At 44.1% G+C, this 16,018-nt stretch overlaps 1 protein-coding gene across 1 annotated transcript in view; it reads right to left on the reverse strand.

Annotated features, from left to right (window-relative positions):
- The window catches only part of LOC135524999 (semaphorin-3D-like), a 71,147-nt gene that overhangs the window by 16,604 nt on the left and 38,525 nt on the right, over nucleotides 1-16,018 (reverse strand). The window contains exons 9-14 of the mRNA XM_064952793.1: nucleotides 14,778-15,000; nucleotides 14,343-14,431; nucleotides 13,893-13,934; nucleotides 11,145-11,302; nucleotides 4,469-4,533; nucleotides 4,198-4,337 (exon numbers count right to left, since the gene is read on the reverse strand). Of these exons, the coding sequence (XP_064808865.1) occupies nucleotides 4,198-4,337; nucleotides 4,469-4,533; nucleotides 11,145-11,302; nucleotides 13,893-13,934; nucleotides 14,343-14,431; nucleotides 14,778-15,000 (717 nt within the window). The remainder of the gene's footprint in view (nucleotides 1-4,197; nucleotides 4,338-4,468; nucleotides 4,534-11,144; nucleotides 11,303-13,892; nucleotides 13,935-14,342; nucleotides 14,432-14,777; nucleotides 15,001-16,018) is intronic.

Consider the following 16,018-nt stretch of genomic DNA (forward strand, 5'->3'; position numbering starts at 1 on the left):
AGTTGGCCCCGCGGTTCATTGGTCCGTTCCGTATTTCCCAGGTCATTAATCCTGTCGCAGTGCGACTTCTTCTCCCGCTATCTTCGTCGCGTTCACCCGGTCTTCCATGTCTCCTGTGTTAAGCCCGTTCTTCGCGCCCCCGCTCGTCCCTCCCCCCATCCTTGTCGAGGGCGCACCCATCTACAGGGTTCGTAAGATTTTGGACATGCGCCCTCGGGGCCGTGGTCATCAGTACCTAGTGGATTGGGAGGGGTACGGTCCTGAGGAGAGGAGTTGGGTTCCCTCTCGGGACGTGCTGGACCGTTCGCTGATCGATGATTTCCTCCGTTGCCGCCAGGTTTCCTCCTCGAGTGCGCCAGGAGGCGCTCGGTGAGTGGGGGGGGGTACTGTCATGTCTTGTTATGTCTGTTCCTGTCCTTTCTCTTCACTCTCTCTCTCTGCTGGTCTTTTTAGGTTACCTTCTCAGCTGTTCTACATCTCCTCTAACTAGCTCATTCACTCTTTCACACCTGTTCTCTCTTCCCCCTCTGATTAGGTCTCTATTTCTTTCTCTGTTCCTGCTACTTTCAGTGTCTGATTCTTGTTTGTGTTTTTTGATGCCAGAAGCAAGCTGTCGTCTCGTTTGCTTCCACCTTGTCCTGTCCTGTCGGAGTCTGCCTGGCAGGTGCATCCTGCACTATACTAACGTTCTTTTTGTTCCGCTGACAACGTTGGAAGAGGATTTATGCCATTCCTGTTTTTTCATTAAAGAACTCTGTTTTCTGTTAAAACCGCTTTTGGGTCTTCACTCAAGTTCATAACAAGTCCACTGGACACACACAAAATCAACGTTGTTTCCATGTAATTTCAATGAAATTAGGTTGCACCAACGTGGAATAGACGTTGAATTGATGTCTGTGCTCAGGGGAAGGATACCATAAAATCTTTTTTTCAGGTTTTCACTCTCAAAATCACAGTTTTTAAAATAGAAAATCAACACAATTGGAAGTTCTATGTCCACAACAATGCTTCAACCACATCAAGAGACGACTTTCCACATCAGGAGACCACTTTCCACATCAGGAGACCACTTTCCACATCAGGAGACCACTTTCCACATCAGGAGACCACTTTCCACATCAAGAGACCACTTTCCACATCAAGAGACCACTTTCCACATCAAAGGACCACTTTCCACATCAAAGGACCACTTTCCACATCAGGAGACCACTTTCCACATCAAGAGACCACTTTCCACATCAAGAGACCACTTTCCACATCAGGAGACCACTTTCCACATCAAGAGACCACTTTCCACATCAAGAGACCACTTTCCACATCAGGAGACCACTTTCCACATCAAGAGACCACTTTCCACATCAAGAGACCACTTTCCATATCGAGAGACCACTTTCCACATCAAGAGACAACTTTCCACATCAAGAGACCACTTTCCACATCAAGAGACCACTTTCCACATCAAGAGACCACTTTCCACATCAAGAGACCACTTTCCACATCAAGAGACCACTTTCCACATCAAGAGACCACTTTCCACATCAAAGGACCACTTTCCACATCAAGAGAGCACTTTCCACATCAGGAGACCACTTTCCACATCAAGAGACCACTTTCCACATCAAGAGACCACTTTCCACATCAAGAGACCACTTTCCACATCAAGAGACCACTTTCCACATCAAAGACCACTTTCCACATCAAGAGACCACTTTCCACATCAGGAGACCACTTTCACATCAAGAGACCACTTTCCACATCAAGAGACCACTTTCCACATCAGGAGACCACTTTCCACATCAGAGACCACTTTCCACATCAAGAGAGGACATCAAAGGACCACTTTCCACATCAAGAGACCACTTTCCACATCAGGAGACCACTTTCCACATCAAGAGACCACTTTCCACATCAGGAGACCACTTTCCACATCAGGAGACCACTTTCCACATCAAGAGACCACTTTCCACATCAAGAGACCACTTTCCACATCAGGAGACCACTTTCCACATCAAGAGACCAGTTTCCACATCAAGAGAGACCACTTTCCACATCAAGAGAGACCACTTTCCACATCAAGAGACCACTTTCCACATCAGGAGACCACTTTCCACATCAGGAGACCACTTTCCACATCAGGAGACCACTTTCCACATCAAGAGACCACTTTCCACATCAAGAGACCACTTTCCACATCAAGAGACCACTTTCCACATCAAGAGACCACTTTCCACATCAAGAGACCACTTTCCACATCAGGAGACCACTTTCCACATCAGGAGACCACTTTCCACATCAGGAGACCACTTTCCACATCAGGAGACCACTTTCCACATCAAGAGACCACTTTCCACATCAAGAGACCACTTTCCACATCAAGAGACCACTTTCCACATCAAGAGACCACTTTCCACATCAGGAGACCACTTTCCACATCAAGAGACCACTTTCCACATCAAGAGACCACTTTCCACATCAAGAGACCACTTTCCACATCAAGAGACCACGTTAATAAATTAAAAAGGGGGGAGTAGTTGCTTTTAATGAAGTTGCACACCAACAAGAAACCATTGTATTTCGTTAACTGTGTTTCTGTAGGGGTTCTTGTAGTGGTGTTTAATGTGACGGGAGAGTTTGCTAAACAAATACCCACCCAATCGATACAAATCATTTTGATATCATTCTGCCAGGTAGGCCTACATTGCAATCAACATTTCATTTGGAAAGTTTATTGGGAAAGCCTTAAGAAATGACTGTTTAGGCATGCTAATTGGCTACACGACAACATACAGGTGCACAGAAACAGATGTTATTCTTTAGAAAGTTGCAGGAAATACAAATCACTGACGCATTCTTTTCATGAATTATGAGAAAGTGCAATTTCACTACTTTTATAATAAGTACATACATTTAACCTTCGGTGCTCAGTCCAGATGCTCAGCCAATGATTTCGATATGAAACTTCGGATCTACACAGCAAATTGGCCAGTGTTGATTTTTTTGGGTCTAAAATGTCTAGTGTTGTTTCAGGAGTTAAATTCACACTGTTAGTGTGAAATTAACGCTCAGTGTTGTAAAATAACCCCAGTGTTGGTGTTAATAACCAGAGTTATTGTTTTACACTGTGGAGAGTAAAACAGTCCCATCAAAACCAAACCCATCATTGCCATATTTCCCAGCATGCTTTGCAGGTATTCTTTTTTTTGGGGGGGGAGACGGATTTTAATATCTGTGTTTTTTACATGTACATTGATTGAATGATTAATCTTATGCTACACAAAGATAAATAACATATATTTTTCTAAACAAATCCAATCAGTTAGAGACAATTATTGCACCCGTTACTGAAATGGTTGTTCCGGTTTAAATTGTTTAGGTCGTCTACTTAACCTAAGTGCCTAATAATGGTAGTCATTCTGAATGCAGGTAGAGGGGTGAATAAAAATTCTAACTGTTGGCTATCTTAACTCTGGCTGGATTCCAAAAGGAATTACACTTGTCAGTCACTATCATTTGATTTGCGTTGTTCGTATAAACCAGGATGTTCCTAACACCACTGTTAAAACTAGGCCAACAACAAGTAAAATAAAAAATTATAACATTTGCCAAGGTAATAATTTGGTGAAAGGCGCAGACCTTTAAAATGAGACCAATTCAACAACCATGTCTCTGTCACTAACAAGTACAGTCACGAGTGGTAACCCTACAATTCACTCGAAAAGAAAAGGCACAATGGGAAATATGCTAAATAGGCTTTACACCATGTAGTGTTAAAACAGCCAGAATCACTCACTGTAACAGTCTTTTTGCATAACACTAATAGGAGTTAACTCTAGATTAACACAAGTGTTGAATATAAATAACACTGAGGGTTAATTACACCATATTGGTAAATTTGAGTAACACTGGCAAATGTAAAGCAGTGTTATTTTTTTACTACGAAGTATTACATTAACACTCAAAATGTAACACTATAATCAGAGTAATTTTTACACTCGTTAGAGTAGGACCGTATGTTATCCGAGGTAGCGTTATAATGAACTCTTTAAGTGTTTTGATTTGTTGCTGCAACATTTACTGTGTCCACGATTCAGGTGGATAGTCTATTTTGAGATCAAAATGGTGAATATTGCAGAAAGTTTGAATCCCTGTGTGTGTGCATGAGTGCTTGTGTATGTGCTTGTGTGAGTGCTGTCTCACCTCCTCTCTGTGTTCAGCTCCAGGTCTGTGTATGAACCAGCGTATGGTGGCCTGTTGTGATTTGGGGAGACACTCCAGGAAGGTTGAGTTATTCTCCACCCCAAACATTATCCTCTCCTCCACCCTGCCTCCACGCAGAGCTGAGAACACAGCAATTAATCCATGTAGTGTTAATATCGTGATTGACTGAGCAACACGCATGCACACGCACACACGCGAGTAGGTACTGTATCAGGTCAGGGAAGCATTTAAGTCTTGTTTTATCACTTACTGTCATCTGTGTCCCAACACTGGCTGGATGGGTCTCCATGTTTAATGTCTTGTCTCCTAGCTCTCCTGTCAACCCAAAACGCATACATAAAACACACACACACGCCACAGGGTCAGGGGTGAAAGGTCAATAAAGGTAATAAGGTCACGTCCTGCTGTCAAGGCAATATTTGGCTCCATACATACATTCTTCAGTGTGAGGTGAGTTCATAGTAGTTAGCCTATAGCAAGACCAGGGGCGACATTTTACTCTTACTCTTACTTACTTTCAAACGCACACACAAAATGGTTCCTGTGGTGTGTGTGTATGTATGTCCTGAGTTCATATTACAGGTAACAGGAGTTACTTCAGGCTAGAATTTAAGCTACTCTGTCTGTCCTGATAACCCTGTTAAATATGTCTAACATACTGACAACAACCAGATATGGACAACACACTGAATACAATAGGGAAAGGGGGATACCTAGTCAGTTATACTGAATGCCTTCAACTGAAATGTGTCTTCCGTATTTAACCCAACCCCTCTGAATCAGAGAGGTGCGGGGGGCTGCCTTAATCAACATCCACGTCTTTGGCGCACGGGGAACAGTGGGTTAACTGCCTTGCTCAGGGGCATAACGACAGATTTCCACGTTGTCAGCTTGGGGATTTGATCCAGCAACCTTTCAGTTATCAGCCCAACGCTGTAACGATCCTCTTCCTGTAAATGACGGGACCAAAGCGCAGCATGGTACGTGTTCATGATACATTATTAAATCAGAACACTTGAACAAAAAGAACAAAGAGGAAAACGAACAGTTCTGTAAGGAAAATAAACCATACAGAAAACAACTACCCACAGAACCGATGTGGGCAAAAGCTACCTAAGTATGGTTCCCAATCAGAGACAACGATAGACAGCTGTCAGCGGACTCTGGCCGCAAAACCTGAACCTATAGGTGGCACCTCTAGAGCGGGGACCCTTGCCGCCGACCCCGGACTGGGTACCCTCGTAGACAGCCCCGGACTGGAGGGCGCTGCTGGAAGCTCCGGACCGAAGGGCCCCTCTGGACGATCAGGACCGAAGGGCGCCTCTGGACGCTCCGGACCGAAGGGCGCCTCTGGACGCTCCGGACCGAAGGGAGCCTTCTGGACTGAAGGGTGACACTGGAGGCTCTGGACTGGAGGGCGTTGCTGGAGGGAGGAGACGCAGAGACAGCCTGGTGCGTGGGGCTGCCACAGGCTGGGGAGACCTACAGGAGGCCTGGTGCGTGGAGGAGGCACCGGATGAACTGGGTTGTGGGGGAGCTCTGGTGTGCAGCCTTGGCACCACTCCTCCTCACTTCCTGCCCACTTTAGCCCGGCCCCTCCAGAGTGCAGGCACAGGTCGAACCGGGCTGTGGGGGAGCACTGAAGATCTGGTGCTTAACACTCGCACCTCTCCCTTAGGCTCAATGCCCACTTTCGCCCGGAACCGGCGGAGTGCAGGCAAAGGGCGAACTGAACCCTCCCAGCGCCCCGGAGACACAGTACGCAGAGCCGGCGCAGGATACCCTGGGCCAAAACAGTGCACCGGAGACCAAACGCGCTGAGCTGGCTGGATTCCCACTCTCGCATGGCATTTGCGGGGGGCTGGCATATAGCGCTCCGGGCTATGAGCACGCACTGAAGACACCGTGCGCTTCACTGCATAACACGGTGCCTGACTAGTATCACTTTGCTTCCGGTAAGCACAGGGAGTTGGCTCAGGTCTGTCGCCTGACTTCACCAATCTCCCCGTGTGATCTCCCCCAAAACATTTTTTGGGGCTGCCTCTCATGCCAGCTACTCTGCCTTGCCTCATAGCGCCGCCACTCAGCTTTAGCTGCCACTAGTTCTTCCTTCGGGAGGCGATATTCCCCAGCCTGTCTCCAGGGTCCCTGTCCGTCCAATATCTCCTCCCAAGTCCAGGAGTCCTGAAGTCTCTGCTCCTCCATACCACGCTGCTTGGTCCGCTTGTGGTGGTGGGTATTTCTGTAACGATCCTCTTCCTGTAAATGACTGGACCAACGTGCAGCGTGGTACGTGGTCATGATATTTTTTTAAATCAGAACACAGAGGTAAACGAACAGTTCTGTAAGGAAACTAAACCATACAGAAAACAACTACCCACAAAACCCATGTGGGCAAAACCTCCCTAAGTATGGTTCCCAATCAGAGACAACGATAGACAGCTGTCCCTGATTGAGAACCATACCCGACCAAAACCACCAACCAGGATTCCCACTATCCCACAATGCAATAACATGACCCTTACTCCCACATCATGCAATGGTGTAACCCCAAACTAAACTCATCAAAAAAAGAAATGTCCCTTTTTCAGGACCATGTCTTTCAAAGATAAATCGTAAAAATCCCAATAATGCTTGTTCAATGAACCATAAACAATTCATGAACATGCACCTGTGGAACAGTCGTTAAGACACTAACAGCTTACAGACGGTAGGTAATTAAGGTCACAGTTATGAAAACTTAGGACACTAAGAGGCCTTTCTACTGACTATTTCTACCGAAATAAAGATGCCCAGAGTTCCTGCTCATCTGTGTGAACCAGCCATACTGCTTGTTCTGTGCATGATTTCCTGTAAGACAGGAATGTCAGTGTTCTGCCATGGCCAGCAAAGAGCCCGGATCTCAATCCCATTGAGATTGTCTGGGACCTGTTGGATCGAAGGGTGAGGGCTAGGGCCATTCCCCCCAGAAATGTCCGGGAACTTGCAGGTGCCTTGGTGGAAGAGTGGGGTAACATCTCACAGCAAGAATGGGCAACTCTGGTGCAGTCCATAAGGAGGAGATACACTGCAGTTCTTAATGCAGCTGGTGGCCACACCATATACTGACTGTTACTTTTGATTTTGACCCCCCCCCCCTCTTGTTCAGGGACACATTATTCAATTTCTGCTAATCACATGTCTGTGGAACTTGCTCAGTTTATGTCTCAGTTGTTGAATCTTGTTCTGGTCATACAAATAATTGCACATGTTAAGTTTGCTGAAAAATGTACGCATTTGCCAGTGAGAGGACATTTTTTGGGTTTATATAGTCTGGTTTATATAGTCTGACTAGGCCACTGCTATAGTCTGACTAGGCTATTTATCCTGGATGCGCGCACACACACACACACACACACACACACACACACACACACACACACACACACACACACACACACACACACACACACACACACACACACACACACACACACACACACACACACACACACACACACACACAAAGAAGACAACAGAGAGTAACAGTAACATTAATCATTAGCACATCAAATAGTTTCTAATCAATGCTTCTGCCCTAAGAGAGAGCGAAAGAGGTAAGTGAACACCCATGTGGCACAGAGAAACGCTGAAGAAACAAAAGCCCACCAAAACAAAAAATAGAGAAAATATCTGAACACTCTATGACATTCCCTAGAGCCCTGAATTGGGACGAAAATAGGGCAAGGTCAGGTAGGATATAAACTTTCTCTCTTCTTCAGGTTCATTAAATCATGCTTGTGGACGTCTTCACATACCTGATCTGACAGTGAAAGATGAACATGTCAGAGTAAATGACAAATGTACCTCATTTCATGGATAACGAAGGTGTAATCTATTGATCCTGAGGCCTGCTATGGTTCAGATACCTTAGACGAAAAGAGTAGCAATGTGGCACAGCTGTTGTATATGCTCCTACTTTATTTGTTCTTCAGGCTACAAAATGTTATGTTAATATACAGAGAATATGGGACATTTTCTACACCTGGAGAAATGTGGATGTATGTACACTGAGTGCACAAAACATTAAGAACACCTTCTCTTCCCATAGACTAACAAGTTGAATCCAGGTGAAAGCTATAATCCCTTATTGAAGTCACTTGTTAAATCCAATTCAATCAGTGTAGATGAAGGGAAGGAGACAGGTTAAAGAAGGATTTTTAATCCTTGAGACAATTGAGACAGGGATTGTGTATGCGTGCCATTCAGAAGGTGGATGGGCAAGACAAAAGATTTTAAGTGGAACTGACAGGATTTAGCAACATGAAATCGTATACAAATCTGTTCATATACACCCCCAGGAAGAATATATTACTTTAAAAAAATAGGACAAGTGAGCACTTAGATATGGACATTTTCACATTTTCTTAAATTCTTAGACTTTTTTGGAATGATGTATACTATGGCATTTGTGAAAATTCTATAGCAATTTAGAGTGGGAGTGGCCAAACAAAAACATCTGTCTCATGTAGGACCAGTCTCCACAGAGCTACAGTAAGCCTTTATTTGCAACACAGGCCTGCCATCATTCACTTTGAACTGGACTGTGTGTTTACATGCAGTTGCAACAGCTCGACATTAGATCATTAGAACGCATTTGCCTAAAAGCGACAAAATACACCTGAATGGATTTCGGCAAATATGTAAATACCACTTGGGAGTCCTATTGGTCAGTTGTGCACATCAACAACAAAAAGATCAACAACTAATGCGAGCCATGAGCTAAAATCTAACGAAAGAGCATTAGATAAACCCTTTCAAACTTTTTCAGTTAGTTGCCTATCAAAATTACACTAATAAACTATGGGGAATTGTAGCCTACTTATTCTTCTGCAGCTTATCTGCCAACAATGAATGCTTGTCCCAACCAAGCACCCAAAGCTAACTAGCTAAATTTGGCTAGCTTACTAGCTAGCAACTTCCAGACACAGATGAGAGAACCTTATACTGACCATTTTACTAACCCAGCAGAGCTGGTCGGCAGTTTACATGTTAACTAGAGCATTCGTGACTAACAATGACTTAACATCTTGGTGACAGGGGGGCAGTATTGAGTAGCTTGGATTAATAAGATGCCCAGAGTAAACTGCCTGCTACTCTGTCCCAGATGCTAATATATGCATTTTATTAGTAGTACTGGATAGAAACACTCTGAAGTTTCTAAAACTGTTTGAATGATGTCTGTGAGTATAACAGAACTCAGGCGAAATGGCAGGCGAAAACCTGAGACAAATCCAACCAGGGAGTCTTGAAATCTGTGGTTTGTAGTTTCATTATCCAATATACTGTGTCTATTGGGCCAGAATGCACTTCCCAAGGCTTCCAGCAGATGTCAACAGTCTTTAGAAAGTTGTTTGAGGCTTCTATTGTGGAAGGGTGTCGAATAAGAGCTGATTCAACAAGTGGACAAGGCTGAGGCTAATCAGTTGTTTACTGCACGGTCACACGGGCGTGCCGTTCCTTCTTTTTCCTACGCTATTGTCCGATTGGAATATTATTGAAGATTTATTATAAAAAGACCATAAGCATTGATTGTAAACATCGTTTGACATGTTTCTACAAACTGTAATGGAACTCTTTTGACTTTTCGACTGGATTTTGTGCTCGCACATTGTGCCTTTGGAATAATAAACTAAACGCGTGAACAAAACGGAGGTATTTGGACATAAATATGGACGTAATCGAAAAACAAACATCTCTTGTGGAAGTGGGAGTCCTGGGAGTGCATTCCGACAAAGATCAGCAAAGGTAAGTGAAGATTTATAATGCTATTCATGACTTATGTTGACTCCACAACTTGGCGGGTAACTGTTTGGCTTGCTTTTGTGGCTGAACGCTGTTCTCAGATTATTGAATATTGTGCTTTTGCTGTAAAGCTTTTTTGAAATCTGACACAGCGGTTACATTAAGAACAAGTTTATTTTTAATTATATGTAAAACATGTATCTTTCATCAAAGTTTTTGATGAGAAATTTCTGTTGATGAGGCTCTGTAATTTCTCCGGATGTTTTGGAGGCATTTCTGAACATGGAGCCAATGTAAACTGAGGTTTTTGGATATAAATTTGAACTTGATCGAACAAAACATACATGTATTGTGTAACATTGAGTCCTGGGAGTGTCATCTGATGAAGATCGTCAAAGGTTAGTGATTCATTTTTTCTATATTTCTGCTTTTTGTGACACCTCTCTTTGGTTGGAAAATGGCTGAATGCTTTCTGTGACTAGTTGCTGACCTAACATAATGATATGTTCTGCTTTCACCGAAAAGCCTTTTGAAATCGGACACTGTGGTTGGATTATCGAGAAGTGTATTTTTAAAATGGTGTAAAATACTTGCATGGTTGAGGAAATTTAATTATGAGATTTCTGTTGTTTTGAATTTGGCGCCCTGCAATTTCACTGGCTGTTGGCGAGGTGGGGCGCTAGTGTCCTGAACGATCCCGAGAGGTTAAGTTGCCTACGTTTACTGCCACTGGCCGGTCATATTCTGTGGGTGCTACGCGTTTGTAAATTCATCAGTTACCCTGCGCTCTGGAACAATCAGATGAGAGTGCAATGAAATCAGAAGATAGCCAGTGAATGTTCGAACGCAATCAATATGATAACTGGATAACAATTGTTCAAGTTCTTTCTAGCTAACCAAATGATACCTGCATCTCTAGCTGTGTATAGACACTGAAAACTGATATGAGGGGAAAAAGTCAGTCACTCACCCACTCCTCCAATTACATGACATCCGTCTAACAGCCTTAGTTACATTCGGCCATTTTTGTCCAAAATATTGAGCCATCCCAAACGGAGGCAGCAGACAATGTCCCAGGCCAGCAGTGATGTGATGTGTGTGTGTGTTTTGTGTGTTTGTGTGTGTGTGTGTGTATACTCTACCTCTTGGATGCAGGGATGTACCGTGAGCAGGTGTGTCCATCCCAGGCACAGTAGGGGTCTCTGGCGAGGCAGCACTCTGCACACACCTGACCATACAGGTGACATCTGCTCAGTGACACCTGGGCTAGCCCCGCCCCCGAACCCACGTATAGCTGTTGCTATGGAGACAGAGATGGAGAGAACAAACAACCTCAGTGAAGGGTATAGTCTAGGCCACTTTTTTCAACTAATCAACTAATCACCGTGTTACAGTATATGTTGTTGTTTACACTATACTATGGTTCATTGTGGGACAAGAGATCTGTTTTCCTGATCTATGTTTTGGAAAGTGTGTGTGTGTCCATTTGAGTGTGTGTGATTTAGTACACCTACATGTCCAGTGGTACAGTGGTACAGTATCCTCAGAGTTCTAACTTCCAATTATTATTACTGGAAGTCAACCCCCCTAACTCTAAAGCTCGTTTAAACAACAAAACCTTCAACAACACATGAGAGCGAGAGAGAAAAAAAAGCGAGAGAGAGCGAGAGAGAATGTTTTGTATGGATCTGTCGGGACTCGTCTGAACCAGGGATTTCAAAACAAACTCTGAAGGGAAACATGGCTAACACTGGGGGCTGGGCTGGGATGAAAACACACACACACACGCACACACACACACACACACACACACACACACACACACACACACACACACACACACACACACACACACACACACACACACACACACACACACACACACACACACACACACACACACACACACACACGCACACACACGCACACACACACGCTGGCAGATGAAGGGAAGCTGTGATTGGAGTTGAAGGGTCTGCTGGCATCCCGTACCCTCAGATAACGAGGGAGGAAAAGAGAGGGGGGGAGAAGGGGGATAGAAGGGAAAACGAGTGGGAAGGTGGCTCTGGACAATGCCGCTAATGGCATTGAGCCTGATTTACAGTGCATTCGAAAAGTATTCAGACCCATTCCCTTTTTCCACATTTTGTTGGTAACAGCCTAATTCTAAAGTGTATTAAATTCAAAAAATGCCCTCATCAATCTATACACGCAATATAGCATGATTACAAAGTGAAAACAGGTTTTAGATTTTTTTGCTAATTTCTTAAAAATTAAAAACAGAAATAACTTCAGACACTTTACTATGAGACTCAAAAATTCAGGTGCATCCTGTTTTCATTGATCATCCTTTGATTTGTTTCTACAATTTGATTGGAGTCCACCTGCGGTAAATTCAACTGATTGGACATTATTTGGAAAGGCTCACACCTGTCTATATAAGGTCCCACAGTTGGTAGTGCATGTCAGAGCAAAACCCAAGCAATGAGGTCGAAGGAGTTGTCTGTAGAGCTCCGAGACAGGATTGAGTCGAGGCACAGAACTGGGGAAGGTATCAAAAAATGTCTGCAGCATTGAAGGTCCCCAAGAACACAGTGGCCACCAATACTATTCCTAGAGCTGGCCACCCAGGCAAAATTAACAACCGGGTGAGAAGGGCCTGGGTCAGCGAGGTGACCAAGAACCCGATGGTCACTCTGACAGAGCTTCAGAGTTCCTCTGTAGAGATGGGAGAATCTTCCAGGACAATCATCTCTGGAGCACCCCACTAATCAGGCCTTTATGTTAGAGTGGCCAGACAGAAGCCACTCCTAGGTTAAGGCAGATGACAGCCCGTTTGGAGTTTGCCTAAAGGACTCTCAGACCCCGAGAAACAAGATTCTCTGGTCTGATGAAACCAAAATTGGACTATTTGACCTGAATGCCAAGTGTCACTTCTGAAGGAAACCTGGCACCATCCCTACTTGAAGCACAGTGGTGGCAGCATCATGCTGTGGGGATGTTTGTCAGCAGCAGGGACTGGGAAACTATTCAGGATCAAGGGAAAGATGATCGGAGCAAAGTACAGAGAGATCCTTGATGAAAACCTGCTCAGGACCTCAGACTGGGGCGAAGGTTCATCTTCCAACAGGACAACGACCCTAAGCACAAAGCCAAGACAACGCAGGAGTGGCTTTGGGACAAGTCTTTGATTATCCTTGAGTGGCCCAGCCAGAGCCCGGACTTGAATCCGATCGAACATCTCTGGGGAGACCTGAAAATAGCTGATGCAGTGACGCTCCTCATCCAACCTGACAGAGCTTGAGAGGATCTGCAGAGAAGAACGGGAGAAACTCAATGACAGCCGACCCCGGCCAAACCCGGACGACGCTGATCCAATTGTGCGCCTCCTTATGGGACTCCCAATCACAGCCGGATGTGTTGCGGCCTGGATTCAAACCAGGTACTGCAGTGACACCTCTTGCACTGAGATGCAGTGTCTTAGACAACTGTGCCACTCGGGAGCCCCAAATACAGGTGTGCAAAGCCTGTAGCGTCATACCCAAGAAGACGTGATGCTCTAATCGCTGCCAAAGGCATTTCAACAAAGTAAATACTTATGTAAATGTAATATTTACATATTTGTAAATGTAATATATAGTTTTAAAAAATGTATACATTTGCAAAAATGTCTAAAAACATGCTTTTGCTTTGTCATTATGGGGTACTGTGTGTAGATTGATGAGAGAGAAAAAAACTATTTAATACATTTTAGAATAAGGCTGGAAAGTAACAACATGGGGAAAGTCAAGGGTTGTGAATACTTTCCAAAAGCACTATACTGTAGCTATATGATACAATTAGGGAGGGTAGAGATGGAAAGGAGGGATAGAGAAGAGGGGTGTTCTTACCTGTTTAGAAGAGATTTCCATACTCAGGATTGGAGTGGGAGTCTGGAGGAGAAAGTAACCATTATCTCCACTACATACACATACACAGATTCATACTTTAATAAGGAAAACAGTTAGCTAATTAGTTCTGCTTGGGAAAAGCCAAGCTCTCTTTACTTCTACAGAGCTGACTTCATGTTTGGGAGGTCAACCAATAAGTCTGTGAATCAATGTGAGAAAAGGAACTCCCTCTGTCTCTGTAATACTAGACGAACACACCATCTCTCCTCTCTGTACCCCTCAATCTACTGCTGTGCGTTTAGAATAGGACATTAATTCATATTTTACTGCTGTTTGATGAGCAGACAACCCCTTGAGAGAAACCACTACAGTGTTTGTCTTCAAAAAGTTCACGTCAGGTTTAAACAGGCTTTGGGGGAACAGAATGAACTTTCTGAGTGTGTTTCTTACCTGGAACACCTGGAGTTCCTCCAAAATCACCTCCTCAGTGGACCAGTTCTCCTGAGTGATGCTCACCACCTTCAGCACTGACCCAGCATCTGAACACACGCACGCACACACACACACACACACGCGCACGCATGCACACACAAAACATACACATACATGGACACATGCACACAGTGACCTTCTCGTTTGGAAACTTTCTATTGAGAGAGTTCTACTGAAATGGGACTATTGGCTCCAAATAGACTATGATGTTGTAGAGCTCTGAGCATTAGAGCAAAGAAACAGGGTTCATGGAGCTCATACTACACTGAAGATGATACCTATTGCAACCGAACACAGTCTCCAACAGATTTCGAACACATCAATATTAGAACAGAAAAAAATGTATGTGGGTGTTCGTGTGCGTCTGAACATGTGTGTGTTGGAATCTCTCACCTGTACCCAGAAACATGATTTCATACTGTCCATCCTCAGCCATGACGCGGTCCACCACTATCTGTGTCAGTGCGTAGTCGACACGTACACGTGTGAACACGGGCCGGCCGGTCAGGGGGTAGACAGAGCGGAACATGAGTGGGTGGAAGCGGATGAAGCTGACCACCTCGTCTGAGAAGTCCTTGGTGGTTTTTATCCTGGGGTCATATGTCTTACTGGGACACTGAGGAAGGAAGACACTGTCAGTTACTGAAGAGAGATATCAACTAATGTGTCATTTCAGAGACTAAATGAGATCAACTAACACAATTTATCTGGAGGTATTAGAGGGCAGTAGAAAGATCAGTCAAGATAAAGACGTGGTTGTCTACCTTAAAGCAAATACTAACCTAGGTACCTTCTGGTAAGAAAGACATTTTTGGGATTCGCTGTCATCAAAGTGCTTGTCATCTTTTTTCAGGTTGGCCAGTGGCCTCTGAATAATAGGTATGTGTCCCCCTCTGGTGGTGACATGTGGTACTCCATTAAATTAAGTTCATCTGGAGCACACACGGTAATAAGCCATCACTTTATGGCGCTATGCTTGTTGGGGCTGGTTTCTCACTCACTCACTCACTCACTCACTCACTCACTCACTCACAATCTTGTTTAACTAACTTGTGGGGACATACAATTGATTCCCATTCAAAATCCTATTTTCCCAAAGATCTAAACCTAACCCTAATTCTAACCTTAACTCTAAACCCCCTATAAATAGGCTTTTACCTTGTGGGGACTGACAAAATGTCCCCATATGGTCAAATATTTAGTTTATTTACTACTATTTGGGGGATTTCTGGTCCCCACAAGTGTAGTTCAACATGTCCATAGCAGGGTAGTGTTTTTCATCATTAATCTTTTTCTGGAGGGAGCTCTGCAGAGAAGTCATTAGTTGACAGTCAAAATTTCACATTTTAGTCACTAAGCAGATGTTCTTATCCAGAGTGACTTACAGTAATGGAAACATTTTCAATTTTACTAGTCCCCCATGGGAATCAAACCCACAACCCTGAGTGCCATGCTCTACCAACTAAACCCCACAATGTCATGAAATCGGATTTTAAACCTAACCCTAACTTTAAATTAAGACCAAAAATCCCCCCCAAAATCCTGCATTTTCCCAATATAGCCAATTTTTACATTGCAGCTGGCCCATCTAACAAAAATCACTCAGTTCTGCCTTAAGGACAAGACTCTTCCCA

Source organism: Oncorhynchus masou, chromosome 31 (assembly GCF_036934945.1).
Source record: "Oncorhynchus masou masou isolate Uvic2021 chromosome 31, UVic_Omas_1.1, whole genome shotgun sequence".
NCBI lineage: Eukaryota > Metazoa > Chordata > Actinopteri > Salmoniformes > Salmonidae > Oncorhynchus > Oncorhynchus masou.